This window comes from Nannospalax galili, unplaced genomic scaffold (assembly GCF_000622305.1).
Source record: "Nannospalax galili isolate Female #2095 unplaced genomic scaffold, S.galili_v1.0 scaffold208, whole genome shotgun sequence".
Classification (NCBI taxonomy): domain Eukaryota; kingdom Metazoa; phylum Chordata; class Mammalia; order Rodentia; family Spalacidae; genus Nannospalax; species Nannospalax galili.
In genome coordinates this window covers 1665586-1685395 of record NW_008357998.1, presented here as the reverse complement: position 1 = coordinate 1685395, position 19810 = coordinate 1665586, and the positions used below count along the sequence as shown (strand labels likewise).

At 42.0% G+C, this 19810-nt stretch overlaps 1 protein-coding gene across 1 annotated transcript in view; it reads right to left on the bottom strand.

The window, feature by feature from the left end:
- The window catches only part of Gucy2c (guanylate cyclase 2C), a 112361-nt gene that overhangs the window by 10291 nt on the left and 82260 nt on the right, over positions 1-19810 (bottom strand). Inside the window, exons 20-23 of the mRNA XM_029557656.1 lie at positions 14507-14598; positions 10422-10580; positions 3863-4055; positions 1806-1980 (exon numbers count right to left, since the gene is read on the bottom strand). Coding sequence (XP_029413516.1) covers positions 1806-1980; positions 3863-4055; positions 10422-10580; positions 14507-14598 — 619 coding nt within the window. The remainder of the gene's footprint in view (positions 1-1805; positions 1981-3862; positions 4056-10421; positions 10581-14506; positions 14599-19810) is intronic.

Sequence of the window (19810 nt, the reverse complement as noted above, 5' to 3'; positions counted from 1 at the left end):
CAGCCTCCTGAGTAGCTGAGGTTATAGGCCTATGCCACCAGGCCCATCTCAAAGGCAGCCTGTTTTAAATTTTTATTTTATTTTTAAATTTCATGTGTATATTTTGCCCACATGTATGCAAATGTACCATGTGTGTGTAATGCCTGTGGAGGCCAGAAGAGGGGTTTGGAGTCCCCTGAACTGACATTAGGACAGTTGTTAGCTGCCACGTGGATGCTGGGAACCAAACCTGGGTGCTCTAGAAGAACAGTCAGTGCTCTTAACCACTGAACCATCTCCCCAGCCCCCAGAGGTGGCTTCTCAGTCTGCCCTCTGAACTTTCAATCACACCAGGATGCATATAACACCATTTTATTTGCAAGTGAGTAAGGCTGGGGAGGACCTGAAGCAGAGAAGTTCTTGTGTGCCTTGCTTTCCATCATCCATGCCAACTTTGTAACCCCTGGACAGGCCTGAGCACCTCTAGGTCCACAGGTCTCACAGCCGCTCTCTTGCCAACACAGGGCAGCCAACTGAGTCATGAGGGAAAGACTGGGCAGAGGGAGACCCAAGCCTCCACTCTCTCTGACTGTTTGGTCAGTCCTACAGCCATTTCTTCCTCCAAGGCCTGGAAACTTCTCATGGGCCAGAAAATAGCATGTTGCTTCTGTGGCCTATGATGCTAGGAAGTTCCTTCATGTTTGTCTGGAAATGTTGGTAACAGCTGGCTGTGGACCTCATTGGGGGAGACCACAGCTGTGTTCCTGGTTGTCAATGGTACAAGAGCAGTTTTAAACCTCTATTTACTTTATTTACTTTGAGAATCTTGCTAATTCATTGCTCAATCAGCAAATATTTACTGTGTGGCTCTGTGCCCAGCAAAACAAATTGTCTGCTCTTTGCCACAAAATGGGTAATCTTTTCTGTACTCTGGGTCTTCTGTAAGTCTTGCAGTATAAAAAAAAAAAAGAATGTCAAGAAATTATAGAGGGATGTGATTTAATGTAAGAAAAACTGTAACAGTTATCACTATTCAATAATGTAGTGAATTGCCTTCCAAAATTATTTTCAAGGAGTGCTGGAATTATACTAAAGATTTATTTATTTCATTTTATGTGTATGAGTGTTTACCTGCATGTATGTATGTATCTATATGCCCCATGCATATGCAGTATCCACAGAAACCAGAAGAGGATGTCAGGTCCCCTGGAATTGGAGTTACAGGTGGTTGTTAGCCACTCTGTGGGTGCTAGGAACTGAACCTGGGTCCTCTGCAATAGCAGCCAGTGCTCTTAACTGCTGAGCCATCTCTCCGGACTGTATAATATCTTTTTAAAAAAAAAGATTTAAGTTTTCAGTTTTAATTATGTGTATATGCATATCTGTATGTGGGTATGTGCACATGAGTGCAGGTGCCCAAGGAAGCCAGAAGAGATCCGCTGGAGTTGGAGTTACAGGTGGCTGTGACCTGCCCAATGTATGTTCTGGGAACCAAGCTCAAATCTTCTGTAAGAGCAGTAAGCACAGGAGTTGGAACCATGAATGGAGAGGTGATAAAGAAGACAGTAGATCTGATGACTTAATAAGTCCAAGCTTGGTGCTTTCATATGTGGTTGTGTTTGTCCATCTAGGAGTCAAAGTGCTGTCTGAGATGTTGCTCTAAGCATTCTCTAGGGACTGGGTCTCAGTGTGTCAGGATGTGTAATGGGACCTCACATTTGGCACACAGAACTGAAGAGGAAATCTCACGTGGAAAACCAACCACATTCAAAGACACTCTGCTTTCTGCTGTAGTTGATTCAGGTTTGCCTCACTCAGTTCCTTACCAGAATGAACTCCAATGCGAATCCACACTGGGAGGCCAGGAAGATGCTCCAGCTCAAAAGTCCCTATGAAGCTGAGGATGTCCAAGGCCATCTTGGAGATGTCTACTGCATGCCGGTTGCCGTTCCTCATGGGCAAACCACTGGCCACCACGTAGGCATCACCTATGGTTTCTACCTGTGGAAATACTTTCTCCTCAATGACACTGCCCCGTGGAAAAAGATGAGATTTAAATAGAAGCCTTCACAGCATGTCAAACACCAATGGGGGTTGGGAACTCAGGCTCAGCACAGTCCTGTATATATTTTTCTGGGCTCAGTTTAACATCAATTCTATGCCAATTTCTCCAGGTTTGTTTTTTAACAGTCTAGTTAACTGGATGATAAAACACTATAAAAGATTTTAAACATATAAGTGCTTCATAATTATATACATTGTGCTGATGTAGTGACAATTCTGTAAATGTTTAGTCTTATTGATCCTGTATAATTTCAGTAATACACTCAATTACCTGAAAAGTCATTTTAGTACTTGTTATTTGCTATATATGATTTTACCAATGATAATTGCAGATTTCTCTAAGGCATAAGACACTCTTGTAGTACTGTGCTCTGTTTATTTTTTAATTTTTAAGACAGTTTTATTATGTGTGTCTGTGTGTGTGTCTGTGTCTGTGTCTGTGCCTGCGTGTAGTCCACTTGTGGGGGACACCCAAGGAGGCCAGAAGTGGATGTCAGAGCTCCTGGAACTGGAGTTACAGGTGGTTAGGAGTCATCTGACATGGGTGCTGGGAACCAAATTCAGATCTTCTCCAAGAGCAGCAAGTGCTGTTAACCACTGAGTCGTCTCTCCAGCTCTATACTGGGCTCTATTTATTTATTTATTTATTTATTTATTTATTTATTTATTTAGATTTATTAATTTTTATTTTATGTGTATGAATGTGCTGCCTGCTTGTATGTAAATGTACCTGTATCATGCAATGCCCATGGAGGTCAGAAGAGGGCATTGAGGGGGCTGGAGAGATGACTCAGCAGTTAAGAACACTGACTGTTCTTGCAGAAGACCTGGGTTTGAATCCCAGCACCCACATGGCAGCTAACAACTGTCCATAACTCCAGTTCCAGAGGATCTGACATCCTCTCCTGTCCTCCGTGGGCATTGCACAACACGAGTGCACTTACCTACATGCAGGCAATATACACATGCACATAAAATAAAAATAATAAATAAAATTTTAAAAAAAAAGAAGAGGGCATTGGATCCCCTGGAACTGAAGTTACAGATGGTTGTTAGCTGCCACATGGGTGCTGGGATTTGAACCTGGATCGTCTGCAGGAACGATCAGTGCTCTTAACCACTGAGCCATCTCTCCAGTGCTGTATTGGGCTCCATTTATTATAACTCCTGAGTCTCTGCTCTTCATTGCAATCACCCTAAACACAGTCCATTGATTTGGAGCTGATGTGAAGGTCTGGCATTTTCTCTTGATTATTAACCAAAATTCTCTTTTCTTTCTTTCTTTCTTTCTTTCTTTCTTTCTTTCTTTCTTTCTTTCTTTCTTTCTTTCTCTCTCTCTCTCACTCTCTCTCTCTTTCTTTCTCTCTCTCTCTTTCTTTTCTTGCTCTAATTTGTTTGCTTTTGTGCTGCTTCTTACAGATAAGTGGTAATTTTGATATTTGATCCTTCCAATTGTTCTGTTTCTCTACCATTTCAGCTTGTATTCAACCACCAGTTCATTAACATTAAAAATGTATTATTTATTTTTATGTGTTTGTGTGTGTCTGTGTGACTGTATGCCACATGTGTGTGAGTGCCCTTGGAGTCAGAGCTCCTGGTGCTGGAGTAAGAGACAGTCATAAGCTGCTCGATGTGGGTGCTGGGAACTTGGGAAATGAACTTGGGTCTTTTGGAAGAGCAGTATGTCCTTGAACCACTGAGCCATCTGTCCAGTCCCTCATTAAATGTTAATTGAAGATGGCAGGACCAATAACAAGAACAGTCATGCCAGGCTCTCGTGAGCTACCCGACTGTCTTAGCCTGAAGGCACGGCAGTTACCTTGTAGACGTCGTGGTGGTCCACAATCTGATCAAAACTCTTGTAGATGTCATTCAGCATGTCCACCACTTCCATGGGGGTGCTATACTTGCAGATGGTGGTGAAACCCACGATGTCACTGAAATAGATTGTGACTTCCTCATAGAGTTCTGGCTCCACAATGCCTTTTTCCTTCAGAGACTTTACCACTAGCCTAGGTGCCAGATAAAAAAAAAAAAAAAAAAAAAAAAAACCTTTAACTTCTGTAGATCTTTCTTGTCTTGCATAAACATTTCATGTTGTAGCAACTGTCCAAAAGGAATTTATGGATTTGAGGTTTCTTGTGAATACCAGTGTGAGTCCAGGAAGTAAAAATAGGTTGCATACATTGTATGCACACAGGATTGCAGGTATACACATGTATTCAAATGGGTGAATATAAGTATATTCAGCATTAACTTAGATTACTAATCCTAATATACATAAACTCATATCCTTAAATATAACTCTAGTACTTATACATACTTGCCCACTTTTTGGGCATGTACTAAACCAGAATTTATTTTCTATATTTTGAACCAGATTTGAGTCCTTTAAATATCAAAGTTTGAATAGCCAAAGCAATCCTTATGGAGTAAGAACACAGTTGGAGGCATCACAATACCTGACTTCAAATTATACTACAGAGCTACAGTGATAAAGACAGTCTGGTAGTGGCATAAAAACAGACAGGTAGACCAATGGAACAGAATAAAGAACTCTGACATAAATCAATAACACTGTGCCCACCTAATTCTTGATAAAGGGGGCAAAAACATACATTGGAAAAGATAACCTATTCAATAAATGGTGTTTGGCAAAACTGGATTTCCACCACAGAAGAATGAAATTAGGTTCACAAATTTCACCTTGTACAAAAATAAATTTAAAATGAATGAAAGGTCTTAATTTAAAACCTAAAATCCTGCCAGGCATGGTGGTACATGCCTTTAATCCCAGCACTCGGGAAGCAGAGGCAGAGGCAGGCCGATCTCTAAGTTCAAGGCCAGCCTCTACATAGCGAGTTCCAGGCCAGCTGGGGCTACAGGGAGACCCTGTCTTTCAAAATAAATAAATAAATAAATAAATAAATAAATAAACAAACAAACAAACAAAAACTAAAATCCAGAAACTTTTAGATGAAAATATATGGAATACTCTTCAGGACATTGGGGTAGAGAAGAACTTTCTGAACTGGACACAGGAACTAGCCCCACACAGCAACAGATGGAAATTAAAAGGTTTCTAAACAGCAAAGGAAACTATCAGCAGAGCAAACAGACAGACCACAGAAAGGGAGGAAATCTTTACCGGCTATACATCAGACAAAGGACTAATATCCAGAACTTACAAAGAACCGCAAAAATTAAATACCAAGGAAAAAAATTACTAAGCAACAAATGGGCCAACAAACTGAACAGATTTCAGAAAAAGAAATACAAATGGCCAACAAGTATTTCAAACAGTGTTCAACATTCCTAGGCATTAGGGAAATGCAGATTAAAATGACTTTGAGATACCATCTTAGCCTAGTCAGAATGGCTATTATCAAGAAATCTGATCGCGGCTGGCGGAAACATAAATTAGTGCAGCCAGTATGGAAATCAGTTTGGAGGTTCCCCAAAAAGTTAAAAATAGAGCTACCATATGACCCAAGTAACTCACTCCTGGGCATGTAGAGATATTTGTACCCTGTGCACCTCGATGCTGCTCTGTTCAGTATAGCAAAGAAATGGAACCAACTTAGTTGTCCATCAAAGGATGAATGAATAGTAAAAGTCTGGTGCATATATAAAATGGAATATTTTCAGCTCTAAAGAAAAATGAAATCACAAAATTCACAGCAAAATGGATGGACTAGAATGTATAATACTGTTAGGTCATCCAGTATCAGAAAGTTAAAGAAAAAACACACATTTTCCCTCATATGTGGATCCCAGCCTATAATGTATGCATGTACATATGCACACAAATGTATGTGTGGGTCTGCTATAACGCTTAGAGTAGAGCAGAAGAAGGGGTAATTTGAAAAGAAATGGAGCACGATTTTCATCTTTTTTTTTCCCGTGGTGAATGTGTGAATTCAACTTTTTACATATTGACATAGGAGGAACTAGTTCTGCATTGCATGAGAGTCCAATAAGTGTTGTCCCTTTTGGGCAGTGATGGTGAGACTTGGGCTTCCTTTTGATTCCATTGACCCATTGGTGCAGTGGGAACTGGGCATGACTGGACACTGAATTCATGTTTCACACTGACCCGCTTGGAAAAAATGATTTTTATTGCTGTTAATGTTTGCTCAGTTTTGTGTTCTTTGCTCGGATGCCTTTTATACGTTGTCATCGACCAGGTGTGGTAGTGCATGCCTTAAATCCCAGCACCCGGGAGGCAGAGGCAGATGGATCTCTGTGAAATCAGCATAGTCTACATAGCAAGTTCCAGGTCAGGTGAGGCCATACGAGACCCTATCTCAAGAGAGATAGAGACAGAGAGTCAGAGAGACAGAGGGATAGACAGACAGAAACAGAGAGATAGAAAGACATAGAGACAGAGACAGAGACACAGAGTTGTCATTGTTGGAAATTCTTAAATAAAATAAAATTCCTAAGTAAAATTTAAATAAAACTGATTTAAATTTTAAAAGGAAGTAAAAACAGGGAATAGAGAGATGGCTGAGTGGTTAAGAGCACTCTGTTCTTGCAGAGGACCCAGGCTTGGTTCCCAGCACCCATATGATGGCTAGCAATTGCCTATAACTCCAGTTCCAAGGGATCTGACACCCTTTCTGGCCTCCACAGGCTCCTATATGCATGTGGTACACATAAACTAACGAAGACAACACACATACATGTAAAAGTAAATATTTTTCAAAGGTGTTTTGGAACCCAAAAGTGGAACAAAGCACCATGTAAACAAATTACAACCATGGCAAGAGATGTCTTAGAGAAGCCACTTAGGACAGTCTTGCCAAAGAGACTGGAGGAGTAACTTCTCAGAGTGAGGATTGCAAGAAAAGCACAGAATGTGTCATGTTTACTGTGTGATGCCACATTACAGCTATGCCTTGATCAAAAGCAGCTTGACTCTTAGCATCAATGTTAAGGCAAAGTGTGGACCTGAACCGCTGATAACCTATTTCTTCTCAATTCTCTTGGAACTATATTCCCCAACAAGGGCTTCCACATTCTTTTATTGAAACAATATCCCTAGCATAAAATGGGGAAGTAAAAGTCAGACCCCTATCTGTTCAAAGAATTTTGCCCTTTTTGATCCCTAGACCTAGCCGAACACACACAATCATAGATATGATCAGTTGAATCCCATCTATTGTTTGCAACACAAAGGTGATACTCTGTCTTCATTGCTCCCAAGGAATGATTGCTGCTTGAAGCATTTTTGATATTCACCACATACACACACCCAAACATATTATTCTAAGTTCAAGGCAAAGAATGGCCACAAGGAAATAAAGTAATGTTTAAGGAACTCAAGGCTCAGTGGAATTGTCCACATTATAAAGAAGCTCAGAAGATTAATTTTGGGCATTCAAAGTTAGGTAAAAGCCATTTGTTCATAGCATATTGTAAAAGTAATTTCTACAAAGATCGACTACATACTTCCTTTACATGCCAAGCTGCCTTTCCATGGAACAAAAGACAGAGGGGCTGACATGAGGTTGGGCACTCTCTGTCTGCCTTTGGAGTCATTTTGAAGGGAAACTGAGTATAGGTAACAGTATAGAACTCCTAGAATCAGAATCTGGAAACTAGGAGGTGCTACAGCAGTCAGTGTGAGTAAATCCCTTATTTTATAGATAGAAAACTAAGGGCTGGAAAGGAAGTGGAACTTGCCTATGATTTCATAGCTCACTATGGACAGAGCTGATACTAGAACACAGCAACATGCCAGCCTGTGAATCACAAGGCTTCTGCAACCCAGGCCTTGGGTGCTCATGGGGAATGAGAAGATTTGGAGGTGTGCAAATGAACTCAGAACGCCCAGGGCTCTTCCAGAAAATCTACACACTATGAGCCACAAGGATCTGCAATACTCATCTGAGAATCTCCAATGGATGGAGAGAGGTCTTCTCAGATGGTAGGGTGCCATAAGTTGGGGACCTTTGCAACCCTCTCTTTGATGTGGCCTGTTAGGCTGTTCTTGACATGATGAGTATGACATGCAGAGGATTGTAGAGGTTATGCGGATGTAATGGTTACTTTGGGTTTTCTGCCATTTTGTCATTTTACTGGAAAATCCATAGGACCTTTTCTCAAAAAAGCTAGTGTTAATAGATTAATGAAAGAAAGACTGTAACTTAACATGGAGAGCTTTGATAAGAGTTGTTGCTGACATGGAATTAGAATACAGAGTAGCTGGTCTTGGTGGTACATGGGAGGCAGAGGCAGGTGGATTTCTGTGAGTTTGAGGCCAGCCTGGTTTCCATAGCGAGTTTCAGGCCAGCTAGGACTACAGGGAGACCTTGTCTCAAAAAGACAAACAACAACAACAAAACCAGAATACAGAGTAGATAGGTTTCCCACAAGAAGAAAAACTGTTTTACTGTGTTTCCCACCCCTAAGTGGCATTCAAGCAAGTGCTGAAAAGATACCTCACTTCTACACACATTCTTAAGTTGACTCTTTTGCTACAAATATTTCTTTTTTGTTCTTCTGGGCAGCATTCATACATATTTTAATTTTATTTTGCAAATATGAAGAGTTTTAACAAAGAAAAAGCCTATTTTGCCAGGGTTATGATAAAGTCTAGCTTTGGCCATCTAGTAAACATATTTACCATCTAGTGGTCAAAGTGGCATCCCGAACCAAGCCTAGGACAAATGTTGATATGCTGAGTCAGTTGTTTCAACCACTAAAGTGAAATTATTGGTAAAACCGTTGGAAGAGGGCCAGGTAACCAAGGTGTTGATTTTTGTCAACGGGGCATTAAAGGCCAGGCAAGGAATTCTGCATTATATACTGAATACTTACGGGGCTTTTCTGAAGTGGATGTGGAAGATTCTAGCATATTTCTAGATGCATCTCAAAGTCTGTGCCTAGGTGCTAGAGGGCTCATGGGTTCCGTAATTAGGCTTTCTCTAGACCCAGTGACTGAACTGGGCATGTGTGTGTCCCCTACCTCTTTTTTCAAGCTTGCAGAGAAGAAATTACTTTATTTAGGAAACGATCTTTGGGCCTCAGTATCTTTTCTGATATGTAAGTGAATCAAGTGCTCAAAGCAAATAATTTGAGTAATATGGAAAAGTCTTAATTTCCACAAATGCTCATACGCAGCGTGGATGTCCCAGGCACAGTTCTGCTTTCTTATATACGGCATAGGGTCTCAGGGAATTCTTAGCGTAATTCTCTACCTTGCAGACTTGGCACATTTATGCCTCTTGCCCAAGATTGCTCCTCAATAGTAATTGTGGGAAGCATGTTTTGAAGTCAGGTCTTGCTGACCTCAGTTTTCATAATTTAACCTAAAGCTGGGCTGCCTACGTTATCCTTGCTCTGACATAGCAGTGTGTCATGCTTTCACGGGACAAGAGCATTGTTGCTCATTTGTACACAGCCCATGGGCCAAGCCGGCACGGCTCAATTCCTTGCTTATCTTAATATTCATCAGCAACTGACATGCACGTCATTGCTTGGAAAACATTAAGCTCTTTTGAGATTTCAATCTCCTTTCTCTTCTGTCATGACTATGGTGTTTCTTCACAAAGCAAAGGTCAAAGTCAGCTCATAGGTGCCTGGGTAGTAAGACATCTGATGAGTTTTCCTTACCTCCTCTACCACTGACAGCACCTACGTCTTATGATGAGGACTCTTCTTGAGGTGTAAAGAAGGAAATCAAAGAAACTAGCACTTAATGCATGAAAGAGTCTTGTAGCTCATACATCCGTAGGCAGGCTTGATTTTCTATTTTGAGATTGAGGACAGACAGACAGCAAACTTTCCTAATGGCCATAGGCCTAATGCAGTGTTGGAACCCGGACTGGTCCCATCCACGTTCCCGAATCACCTCTTTGTTTTAGAAATTCAGAGTACAAATCAGAGGAAGGTTAACAAAGCACAGGCATTTAAAAAATATTTTAAAACTTATTTTAATTTTATATGTACAAGTGTTTTATCTACATATATGTAAGTGTACCACATGTATGCAACGCCCGCAGGGGACAGAGCCTCAGATCCCCTGGGACTGAAGCTAGGGACAGTTGTTAGCTGTCATGTGGGTGCTGGGAACCGAACCCAGGTTTTCTGCAAGAGCAGCCTATGCTCTTAACTCCTGAGCCATCTCTTCAGCCCCTGGCATAGGCATTTTTAAACCCAATAATCTGTTTAAGAGTATCTAAGAGGAAAAAGTCCTTCACAGTTACAAAACAAACAAACAAAACCCAAATCCAGAACAAAAATAGCAACAATGCTAGGCAGGCGTGCTGAAGGCTTCAGAGAGTTGTGAAACCCCACTGTGGGTTAGGGTTAGGGTTAGGGTTGTGAAACCCCACTTCAGGGGAAGTCACACCTGAGGGAGACGGCCTCACCTTGGGAGCAGCATGAAATTAAGCCGGTCAGCCCTGTCCCTCTCTGCCTTGTACAGTTGTGTCCTTTCCTCCACCAGATGCTCCAGGTTTCGCGAATACAGCTGTAACCGGCGGATCAAGGTGTCCATGTAAGATTCATTTTTTTGGTCATGAAAAAGGCTGGAGATAATAAACAAAGAGCTCTTACACATCATTACAAAAACATGAGCACTTAGTACAACAGTGTGAAAATATGAAGAACACAGGGTTAAAGGAAAATGAAAAGGCCCATAAGCCAAAAACCGTTATCACAGGAAAATCAAAGAAATAGAGATTAGAAAAAGGAAAAACAGGTTGTAGAGATGGCTCAGCAGTTAAGAGCACTGGCTGTTCTTGCAGAAGAACTGGGTTCAAATTCCCAGCACCCACATGGTGGTTAACAGCTGTCTGTAACTCTAGTTCCAGGGGATCAAATGCCTTCTTCTGTCCACGGAGGGCACTGCATGACATGCGTGCACTTACACACATGTAGGTGATACACTCATACACATAAAACACAAATTTTTGAAAAAGAGTGCTTTTCTCTCTTGTAGATAACCCACATTCCATTCCCAACACCCATATCAGGTGGTTCACAACTGCCTGTAACTCCAGATCCAGGGTATCTGATGCCCTCTTCTGGCCTCAGTGGGCACTTGTATTTTTTTTAATTGTTATTATTTTTAAATATTTTATTTATTATTTTTATTTTATGTGTATGAGTGTTATGCCTGCATGTAAGTAAGTGCACCCATGTCGCAAAATGCCTGCAGAGGACAGAAGAGGCAGTCGGATCCCCTGGAACTGGAGTTACAGACAGTTGTTGGCTGCACCTGTATTTTTATGCACAAACCCACACACAGACATACAAGTATATACATAATTAAAAAAGAGAGCTGTCAGGATAGTGATAATCAATGTAAAAGAAGGAAGAAATATAGACAGTATACCTTCCAGGACAGCAAACCTGCAGTGTGTTAGAGGCTTTAAAACATGCTTATTACCTATCTGCTCATCAGCTCGGGTGCTGCTAATTCTCCTAAGGGAGCAATCACGGGTATGCTTAACCTGATCTACAAGGGAAACCACACAGCGCTCTCCACATGGCAAACATTTAAAACAACCCAAACAGACAACAACAACATAGTTTAAATTTTTTTACAATGGAATATTATTGCATTATGAAATACAAATTAAAATGCCTGAAGATGCAGAAAGATGCATATCTATGTTGTTTTTTTTATTTCTTTATTTTTATTTTATGTGAATGAGTGTATGCCTGCATGTATTTAAATGCACTGGTGTTGTGCAGTGCCCGAGGAGGACAGAAGAGGGCGTTGGATCCCCTGGAATTGGAGTTTTGGAAGGTTGTTAGCTATCATGTGGGTGCTAGGATTCAAACCCAGGTCTTATGCAAGAGCAGCCAGTGCTCTTAACTGCTGAACCATCTCTCCAGCCCCTATTTTTATAAATTTATTTATATTTGTTTTGTGTGTGTGTGTGTGTGTGTGTGTGTGTGTGTGTGTATGTACGTGCATGCCTGCCATGGTGCATGTGGAGGCCAACTTTGTGGAGTCAGCTCTCTGCTTCCATCTTGGGCTTGCGTTTCAGAGACTGAGCTCAGGTAGTCAGGCTCACACAGCACATTCTATCGTCTGAGCCATCTCACCAGCCTCAACCCTCTGCATTATTAATTGAAAAAATCACTTTGCAAAATAGCAAAAATTAGAATCTCAGTTTTTAGGAATTATTTATTTTTGAGGTGGGACCACATCTGGCTTTGAATTCTCTATGTAGCTTTATTTTGCTTTGAATTCACTAGCTAGATGAGGCTGATATTGAATTCATTACCTAGATCAGCCTGACCTTGAACCCATGATCCTCCAATTCTTCCCAAGTGCTGAGATTACAGGTGTGTACCACTACACCCAGCATCCAATTTTATATTTATTTATTTATTTATATTTATTTTGGTCTTTTTGAGACAGGGTCTCCTGGTAGCCACAGCTAGCCTGGAACTCACTATATAGACCAGGCTGGCCTAGATCTCATAGAGATCTACCTGCCTCTGCCTCCTGAGTGCCAATTTTATTTTTTGAAACTGCTGCTCATCCACCAGAAAATGGCTATCTTTGCTGTCCTTGCTTTTTAACGCTCATATTTTTCTAAAAGAGTAATAAGCATAATTTGCAAAATAAATGAAAACATTTTTAAAAAGGATCTAGAAGTAATAAATAGAAAAAGGTAAAGACCAAGAAAAGTAAAGCTGAGCCTCACACTATCTTCCGAGGATAGGGAGGCTGTGTCCTAAAGGGAGATTTCCTTAAGTATGGGTTATTTCGCTAGACTAGGGAGGCATACAAGAAATATCAATTTGCCCTGACACTGGGAAATCTGATAAGCCAGGTCAGTGCTCAGGGAAGGGACACATAGGGCTTGAACAGTGTTTCAAAGGCAGCATTCAAAGAATGTGAAGGCATAGGAGGTGCTGAAAGGGCACAGTCACTGCAACATCGCCACATACCCGAGATCCCTCTTCTCCTCCCAGTGGCCGGCTTGTCACCTAATCCCCTGGGTGAGGGATGTTTATGAAAAATTCAATGCATTTCTGAGTCCTGGACCAGAAATGTGTGAAAATTGCTAGGCTTGGGCTCAAGAAACAGAAGTTTTACATTTTTATTTACTTATTGGTGTGTGTGTGTGTGTGTGTATGTGTGTGTGTGTGTGTGTGTGTGTGTGTCTGCACGAGTGTGTGAGAGTGTACGTGTGTATACATCATGTGCCACGGCACAAATGTGGGGGTCAGAGGACAACTTCGTGGAGTTGGTTTTCTCTTTCCATTTTCACATGGGTCCCAGGGATCAAACTCAAGTTTCCAAGCTGTGTAGCAAACACCTTTACCCTCTGAGACATCTTGCCAACCCTCCCCCCACAAGCAGGATTTAAATTTTTCATTTGTTTTTATTTATGTGCATGTATGTGTGCCTGCTTGTCTGTGTATCACAGGCATAGAGGTGCCCAATGAGGTCCTAAGAGGGCTTTGAATTCCCTGGAACTGGAGTTATAGGTGGTTGTGAGTTGTACAGTGTGGCTGTTGGGAATCGAATCCTGGTCCTCTGCAAGAACATCAAATGCTTTTAAACACTGAGCTATTTCTACAGCCCAGAAACAGTATTTTTTAACAAGCTCCCAAGGGACTCTTAGCTGCCCCTACCAGCAGAGGCTAGTTAGGCAGAATGGGGCAGGCAGCAGGTGCAGGAAAAAGGATAGACTGTTTTCTTCCAGGAGGAATTGACTCAATTAAAAGTTTCTCTAGTCTTGACTGCAAATCTTCATCACCTGGGGGTGCTATTGATACTCCCGATGGGAGGCTATACCCTGGACCAATTACATCAGGCTCACTAGGGTAGAATCCAGGCATCAGTGTTTCTTTTAAAGTCCTCGTTGGATTCCAAACGTGTAGCTAAGTTTGAGAGCCACCACAGACAAGGCTAAAGATCGGGGATCTGCGTATCTGATGAGTTTCCACACCTTGGTACTCTACAGCCGCGTCAGACCTTAGAGACGGGCCTGGGAAGGAACGGAAGGGAAAGAGTTTAATCTTTTCCCACCTCCTGCTCCATTCCCATAGTGGACAGTTCTCCCAATCAATGACCACAGTCTTGGTGACTTCACATTACAGTCTCAACCCTGGGCTGGTAGCCTCAGGAAGTAGCTGAATCACCTTTTATTATCTTTTTTTGAGTATATTGCCTGGATGTGTGTAAATGCATCTATGTCATGCAATGCTCATGGAGGTCAGAAGAGGGTGTCAGATTCCCCTGGAACTGGAGTTACAGTTGGTTGTTAGTGCCATGTGGGTGCTGGGAACTGAACCTGGGTCCTCTGCAAGAGCAGCCAACTTCTTTTAACCACTGAGCCAGTTCTCCACCCCACGTCATTTTAATTTTATGTGATAGGTATTGGTTACAGCCTGAGAATTTTTTTTTTTTTAACATAAGCATTCTCATTCTTTGGTACTACCAAAGAATCCAAAATTGGTGGAGAAAAGGAAAAGTCAGCAATACCCAAATATCTTGGCCAGTGTGCTCTCAATTTTCTTGAAATCTGGTCGTTTCTCTGGTTCTTCCTCCCAACAGCTTTTGACAAGTAGATACACCTATAAGAAAGAAGCAATCGGTTAACTCAGGGGATGCTAAACTCAAGACAGAGTCTCATCCTAGTCTCCTCCCTCATGGAAGCAGTTAAGGCACGGAACATTTTACAAAGGTCTTTGATGCCCACAGTGAGGATGAGTCTCCCATTCTCTGCTTTTCAAATCTTATTCACTGCCACTTACATTACCTTATCTAGTCATTCCCGGGGCGGGGCAATTAATAAAAATGTAGTAACAGTTTGGATGGGGTTGGGCATATGGGGGGACGGATCAAATCCATTATGGGAACATGCAGTGTTTATATGTCAGGGAGAGTGTAAAAAAAAAAAGAAACATGACTCAGGGCCAATGATTCAGAAGGTAAAGGTGCTTGTCACCAAGCCGAAGGGCCTGAGTTCTGTCCCTAGGACCCACATGGTGGAACAGAGGAGAAAACTGACACCTGCAAGTTGTTCTCTGACCTTCACATACAGGCTGTGGCATATCCATGCACATGCACACACATACACATACACAGAGAGAGAGAGAGAGAGAGAGAGAGAGAGAGAGAGTCAATAAACAGGCACACAAATTTACCAAAATTTTTTTAAAATAATGTGGCTCCATAGATAAAAGGCAAGTGGCTCTCCACAGGAACAGAAGTTGACGGTCCATGGTTCTCAACTGCAGCCCAGTCACCTGGGGAACATGCATGGAATTTCTTATGCCCAGGCCTGATCACAAGGGATTCTGATTTAACTGACCTGTGAGCATATTATGGTCCAAATTTTGCATGGGCAAAAGACAGTTGTAAATATATTTTTAAGTTCCCCACGTGACTGCAGTGCATGGGTGTGGTGGAGAAACAGCGCAAAGAAAAGGGAAGTGTGAAGGAAGAGGAGAGGGAGGGAAGCCAGTGGGACCCTCGTTTAATCTGCCACATCTGCGACTTTTGCTTGATCAAAAATGGTTCTCAACTGCAGCCCAGTCACCTGGGGAACATGCATGGAATTTCTTATGCCCAGGCCTGATCACAAGGGATTCTGATTTAACTGACCTGTGAGCATATTATGTTCCAAATTTTGCATGGGCAAAAGACAGTTGTAAATATATTTTAAGTTCCCCACGTGACTGCAGTGCACGGGTGTGGTGGAGAAACAGCGCAAAGAAAAGGGAAGTGTGAAGGAAGAGGAGAGGGAGGGAAGCCAGTGGGACCCTCGTTTAATCTGCCACATCTGCGACTTTTGCTTGATCAAAAAGGGAAGTGACAACCATCTGTTTAAATAAAGTTTTCTCTCCACTCTGGTTGAAAACATGCTGATAAGTGGTACAGCATGTAACGTCTGTCCTTGGATTTTGCCTGAACAATTCCTGGGAAGGGACTAGAATCATAGCTGCCTCTAGCTGCTTAGCCTCACCTCTGGGGGAAGTCCCTGCCTTAGCATGAGACCTGCACACTCCCTTGCAGTGAAATAGAAGCAACCAACCAACAGGCCTCACACCTCTGAGAAGCAAAAAGTGGAGTGCTTGATGAGCATTGCTGGGGCATCTAGTTTCAGGCTGAGGCCTGCTGCTAGGTTTGAAATGTTTACTTCATTTCTAGTTCTAGAACCTTCCAACTACAGAAATGCATTGGGGCTAATGCTTTGACGAAAAGGGTTTTAATCATCAGTATATACGGCCAGCACTCTCTGTCCATATCTATGGGCTCTGCTTCCCATCTGCAGGTCCAACTAACTATAGGTTGAACATATTCAGAGAGATAAAAAATGGGTCTCTACTGAACATATCCAATATAATGTCACAATGGTTTTTTCATAGAATTTCCATTGTAGGCATTATAAGTAATATAGAAATGGTTTACTGCATACAGGAAGTTGCATTTAGGTTCTGTGCAAATGTTACACCATCTGATTGTAAAGGCTCTAGCATACAAGGACTTTTGTGTCTGTAGGCTCCTGGAAGCAATCCCTTCTTACTGAGGGATGACTGAACCTCAGACTAGAAAGGATGTGCTGATGTGTGGGAAGGAATCCAGGGAAACAGGAGGCAGGGAAGTGATGACAGGAGGTAGTGATGGGTGCACCTGTACCCCGAATCTCAGAATCCTGAGCTACATTGTTCCCTTCCTCCCTCCCTTCTTCCTTCCCTCCATTCCTTTCTCCCCTTTGGCTCTTTCCTCCTCCTCCTCCTCCTCCTCCTCCCCCTCCCCCCCCTCCTTCTTCTTTTCCTCTAATATCCATCCTCCCCCTCCCCCTCCTCCTCCTTATGCTCCTCCTCCTCCTCATGCTCCTCCTCCTCTCCTCCTCCTCCTGCTCCTCTCTTCTTCCTCCTCCTTCTTTTCTCCCTCTCTTTCTCTCCCTCTCTTTCTTTGTCATTCCTGTTTCTGTTTTAAACCAGGTCTCACTATATAACTCAGGCTTGCCTCAGACTTACAGTACTCCTGCCCTAGCCTCTTCAGGGTTGGGATCACAGACATGACCTACAATGCTCAGCTTTTAAAGCCTTTTTGAAGGGTCGTTTAAAAGTTAGGCAAAATACAGACAGAAAAAACTCCATTTCTTTCAGAAGAAAGTTAAAAATAGCCATGCGTTGTGTTTTTAGATGTTTGTGGGAATGACTTTTAAAAGCAATATGGGAGCACACTGGACAAATGAATTTTATCTAACCTCACAACCAAAAAGTCAACCTTATCTTAGTTTATTTATAATGCAGACAAGCTCGCTGAGCCATGTGTTCCTGCTATGACCTGGGTATACGGCCTTAGTCCCTCACGACCCTTCCTTGCCTAGACCTAGAATAATATATGCATGGGTGTATGTATATGGTGAATATAAAAAATGCTACAAGCTGTGATTATTCTTTGGAAGCAACAAAGATGTGAAGATTATCCCATTTGTGTTGCAAACAACAGGTGGGATTCAATCCATAATGTTTGTTTATGGTTGGGTGTGTTGGTCTAGGTCTAAGGATCAGAAAGGCAAAATTCTCTGTTAAGATGAGGTCCAACTTTACATCCCCATTTTATGCTGGGTATACTCTTTTCAATAAAACAAAGCACAATTCTGAGATAAATCTGAAGGAACAGGTTCTCGGCAGTTCAGGTCCACTCTTAGCCGAAAAATGGATGCTAAGAGTCAGATTTTTTCCTATGAAGGCATAACTGTAAAGTGGTGCTATGCAGTGAGTGCCTCGATGTTGGCATATTTCCTTATGGTTTTGTTTTTTATTTTCTTTGTTGTTTGTGTTTTGAGACAAGATCTCATGTATGCCAGTCTGGCCTCTAATTCACTATGTAGCTGAGAATGATCTTGAACTTCGGATTCTCCTGTCTCTACCTTCCAAGAGCTGGGATTGCAGGCATGTGCTTCCATACCCAGCTTACTATGTGTTTTTCAAGCTTTGTTTTGAGACAAGGTCTCCCAGTAGCCCCAGCTGGCCTGGAACTCACTATGTAGACCAGGCTGGTCTCAAACTCACAGAGATCCACCTGCCTCTGCCTCTTGAGTGCTGGGATTAAAGGCTTACACTGTCACACCTGGCTCTTTTTTCAAGCTTTTAAAAATATTTTATTTATTTTTATTTTATGTGTATGAGCGTATTGCCTGCATGTATATAAGTGCACCTGTGTTATGCAGTGCCCATGGAGGTGAGAGGGTATTGGATCCCCTGGAACTGGAATTATAGATGGTTATTAGCCACTATGTGGGTGCTGAGAATTGAACTCAACATGATTAAGAGCCAGTGCTCTTAATCACTGAGCCATCTCTCCAGCTCCCCAGAGTAGTAAATTTTTAAGTAGAATTCTATTTTTGTTACATTCTAAGTAGAATTCTATTTTATTTATTTGTGTGTGTGTGTGTGTGTGTGTGTGTGTGTGGTGTGTGTGTGCACCGTGGCATGTGTGGAGGTCAGAGGACAAGTTGTAGGAGTCAGTTCTCGCCTCCTACCACGTGGGATCCAGAGATCAAACTTCAGTCCTCAGGCCTGGCAGTAGGTACCTTTCCACATGAATCATTTCGCTGGCTCTTAAGTATAATTTTAAAATTCAAAATACATTTAAAGTTCTTTCAGTTTATAAAGAACTAGTACTACCTATCAAATCAGATTATACACGAAAGGACAACCCTTAGCTTGTTATCTGTATATGTGGTGGTTTGAATGAGAATGTCCCCCATAGGCTACAAGTATTTGGATATTTTTGGCCCCAGTTGGTGGTGCTGTTTTGAAAGGCTTTAGGAGGTGTGGCCAAGTGGGAAGAAGCAAGTTGCTGGGGGTGGTCTGTGAGAGTTCTTAAGCTTTGCCAGATTTCCTGTCCCTCTCTGCTTCCTGTGCCTGCTGGAAGATGTGAGTGCTCAGCTTTCTGCTCTGGTCACCTTTGCCACCATGCCTCCCCACCACTATGGACTCTAATCCCTCTATAATTCGAAGCTCAAATAAGCTCTCCCTTCTATAAATTGCCTTGGTCATGGTGTTTTATCACAGCAACAGAAAAGTAACTAATACACAGTGCAAAAGAGGGGTTTGTAGCTGTTGTTGTTTGTTTTGAGACATGGTCTCATGTAGCCCGTTAGACTCCAACACATGATGCCTTGGTCATGGTGTTTTATCACAGCAACAGAAAAGTAACTAATACACACTGCAAAAGAGGGGTTGTAGCTGTTGTTGTTTGAGACATGGTCTCATGTAGCCCGTTAGACTCCAACACATGGTATTTCTCCGTCTACTTTGTAAGTGCTGGAATTATAGACATATACCACCATACCTAACTCTTATGTCTTTTAAGATCAATAGAAGTACTGCTAAGTATCACAGCAACAGAAAAGTAACTAATACACACTGCAAAAGAGGGGTTGTAGCTGTTGTTGTTTGAGACATGGTCTCATGTAGCCCGTTAGACTCCAACACATGGTATTTCTCCGTCTACTTTGTAAGTGCTGGAATTATAGACATATACCACCATACCTAACTCTTATGTCTTTTAAGATCAATAGAAGTACTGATAAGCCTAAATAGAAGTACTGCTAAACCTAATAAATATATTACACACCCCTTGTTCTTTTTGCTCATAAATGTATAGAACAGCTGGGGCTACAGGGAGACCCTGTCTCAAAAAGACCAAAAAAAGTATAGAATGTGAAGTGTGCCTTAACAGTTAGCTGTTTCCTGAGCTGGGGGAGGAGGAAAAGGACATTGGGTAAGGAAGACTGACAGCATACCCTGAAGGTAAGTTTGT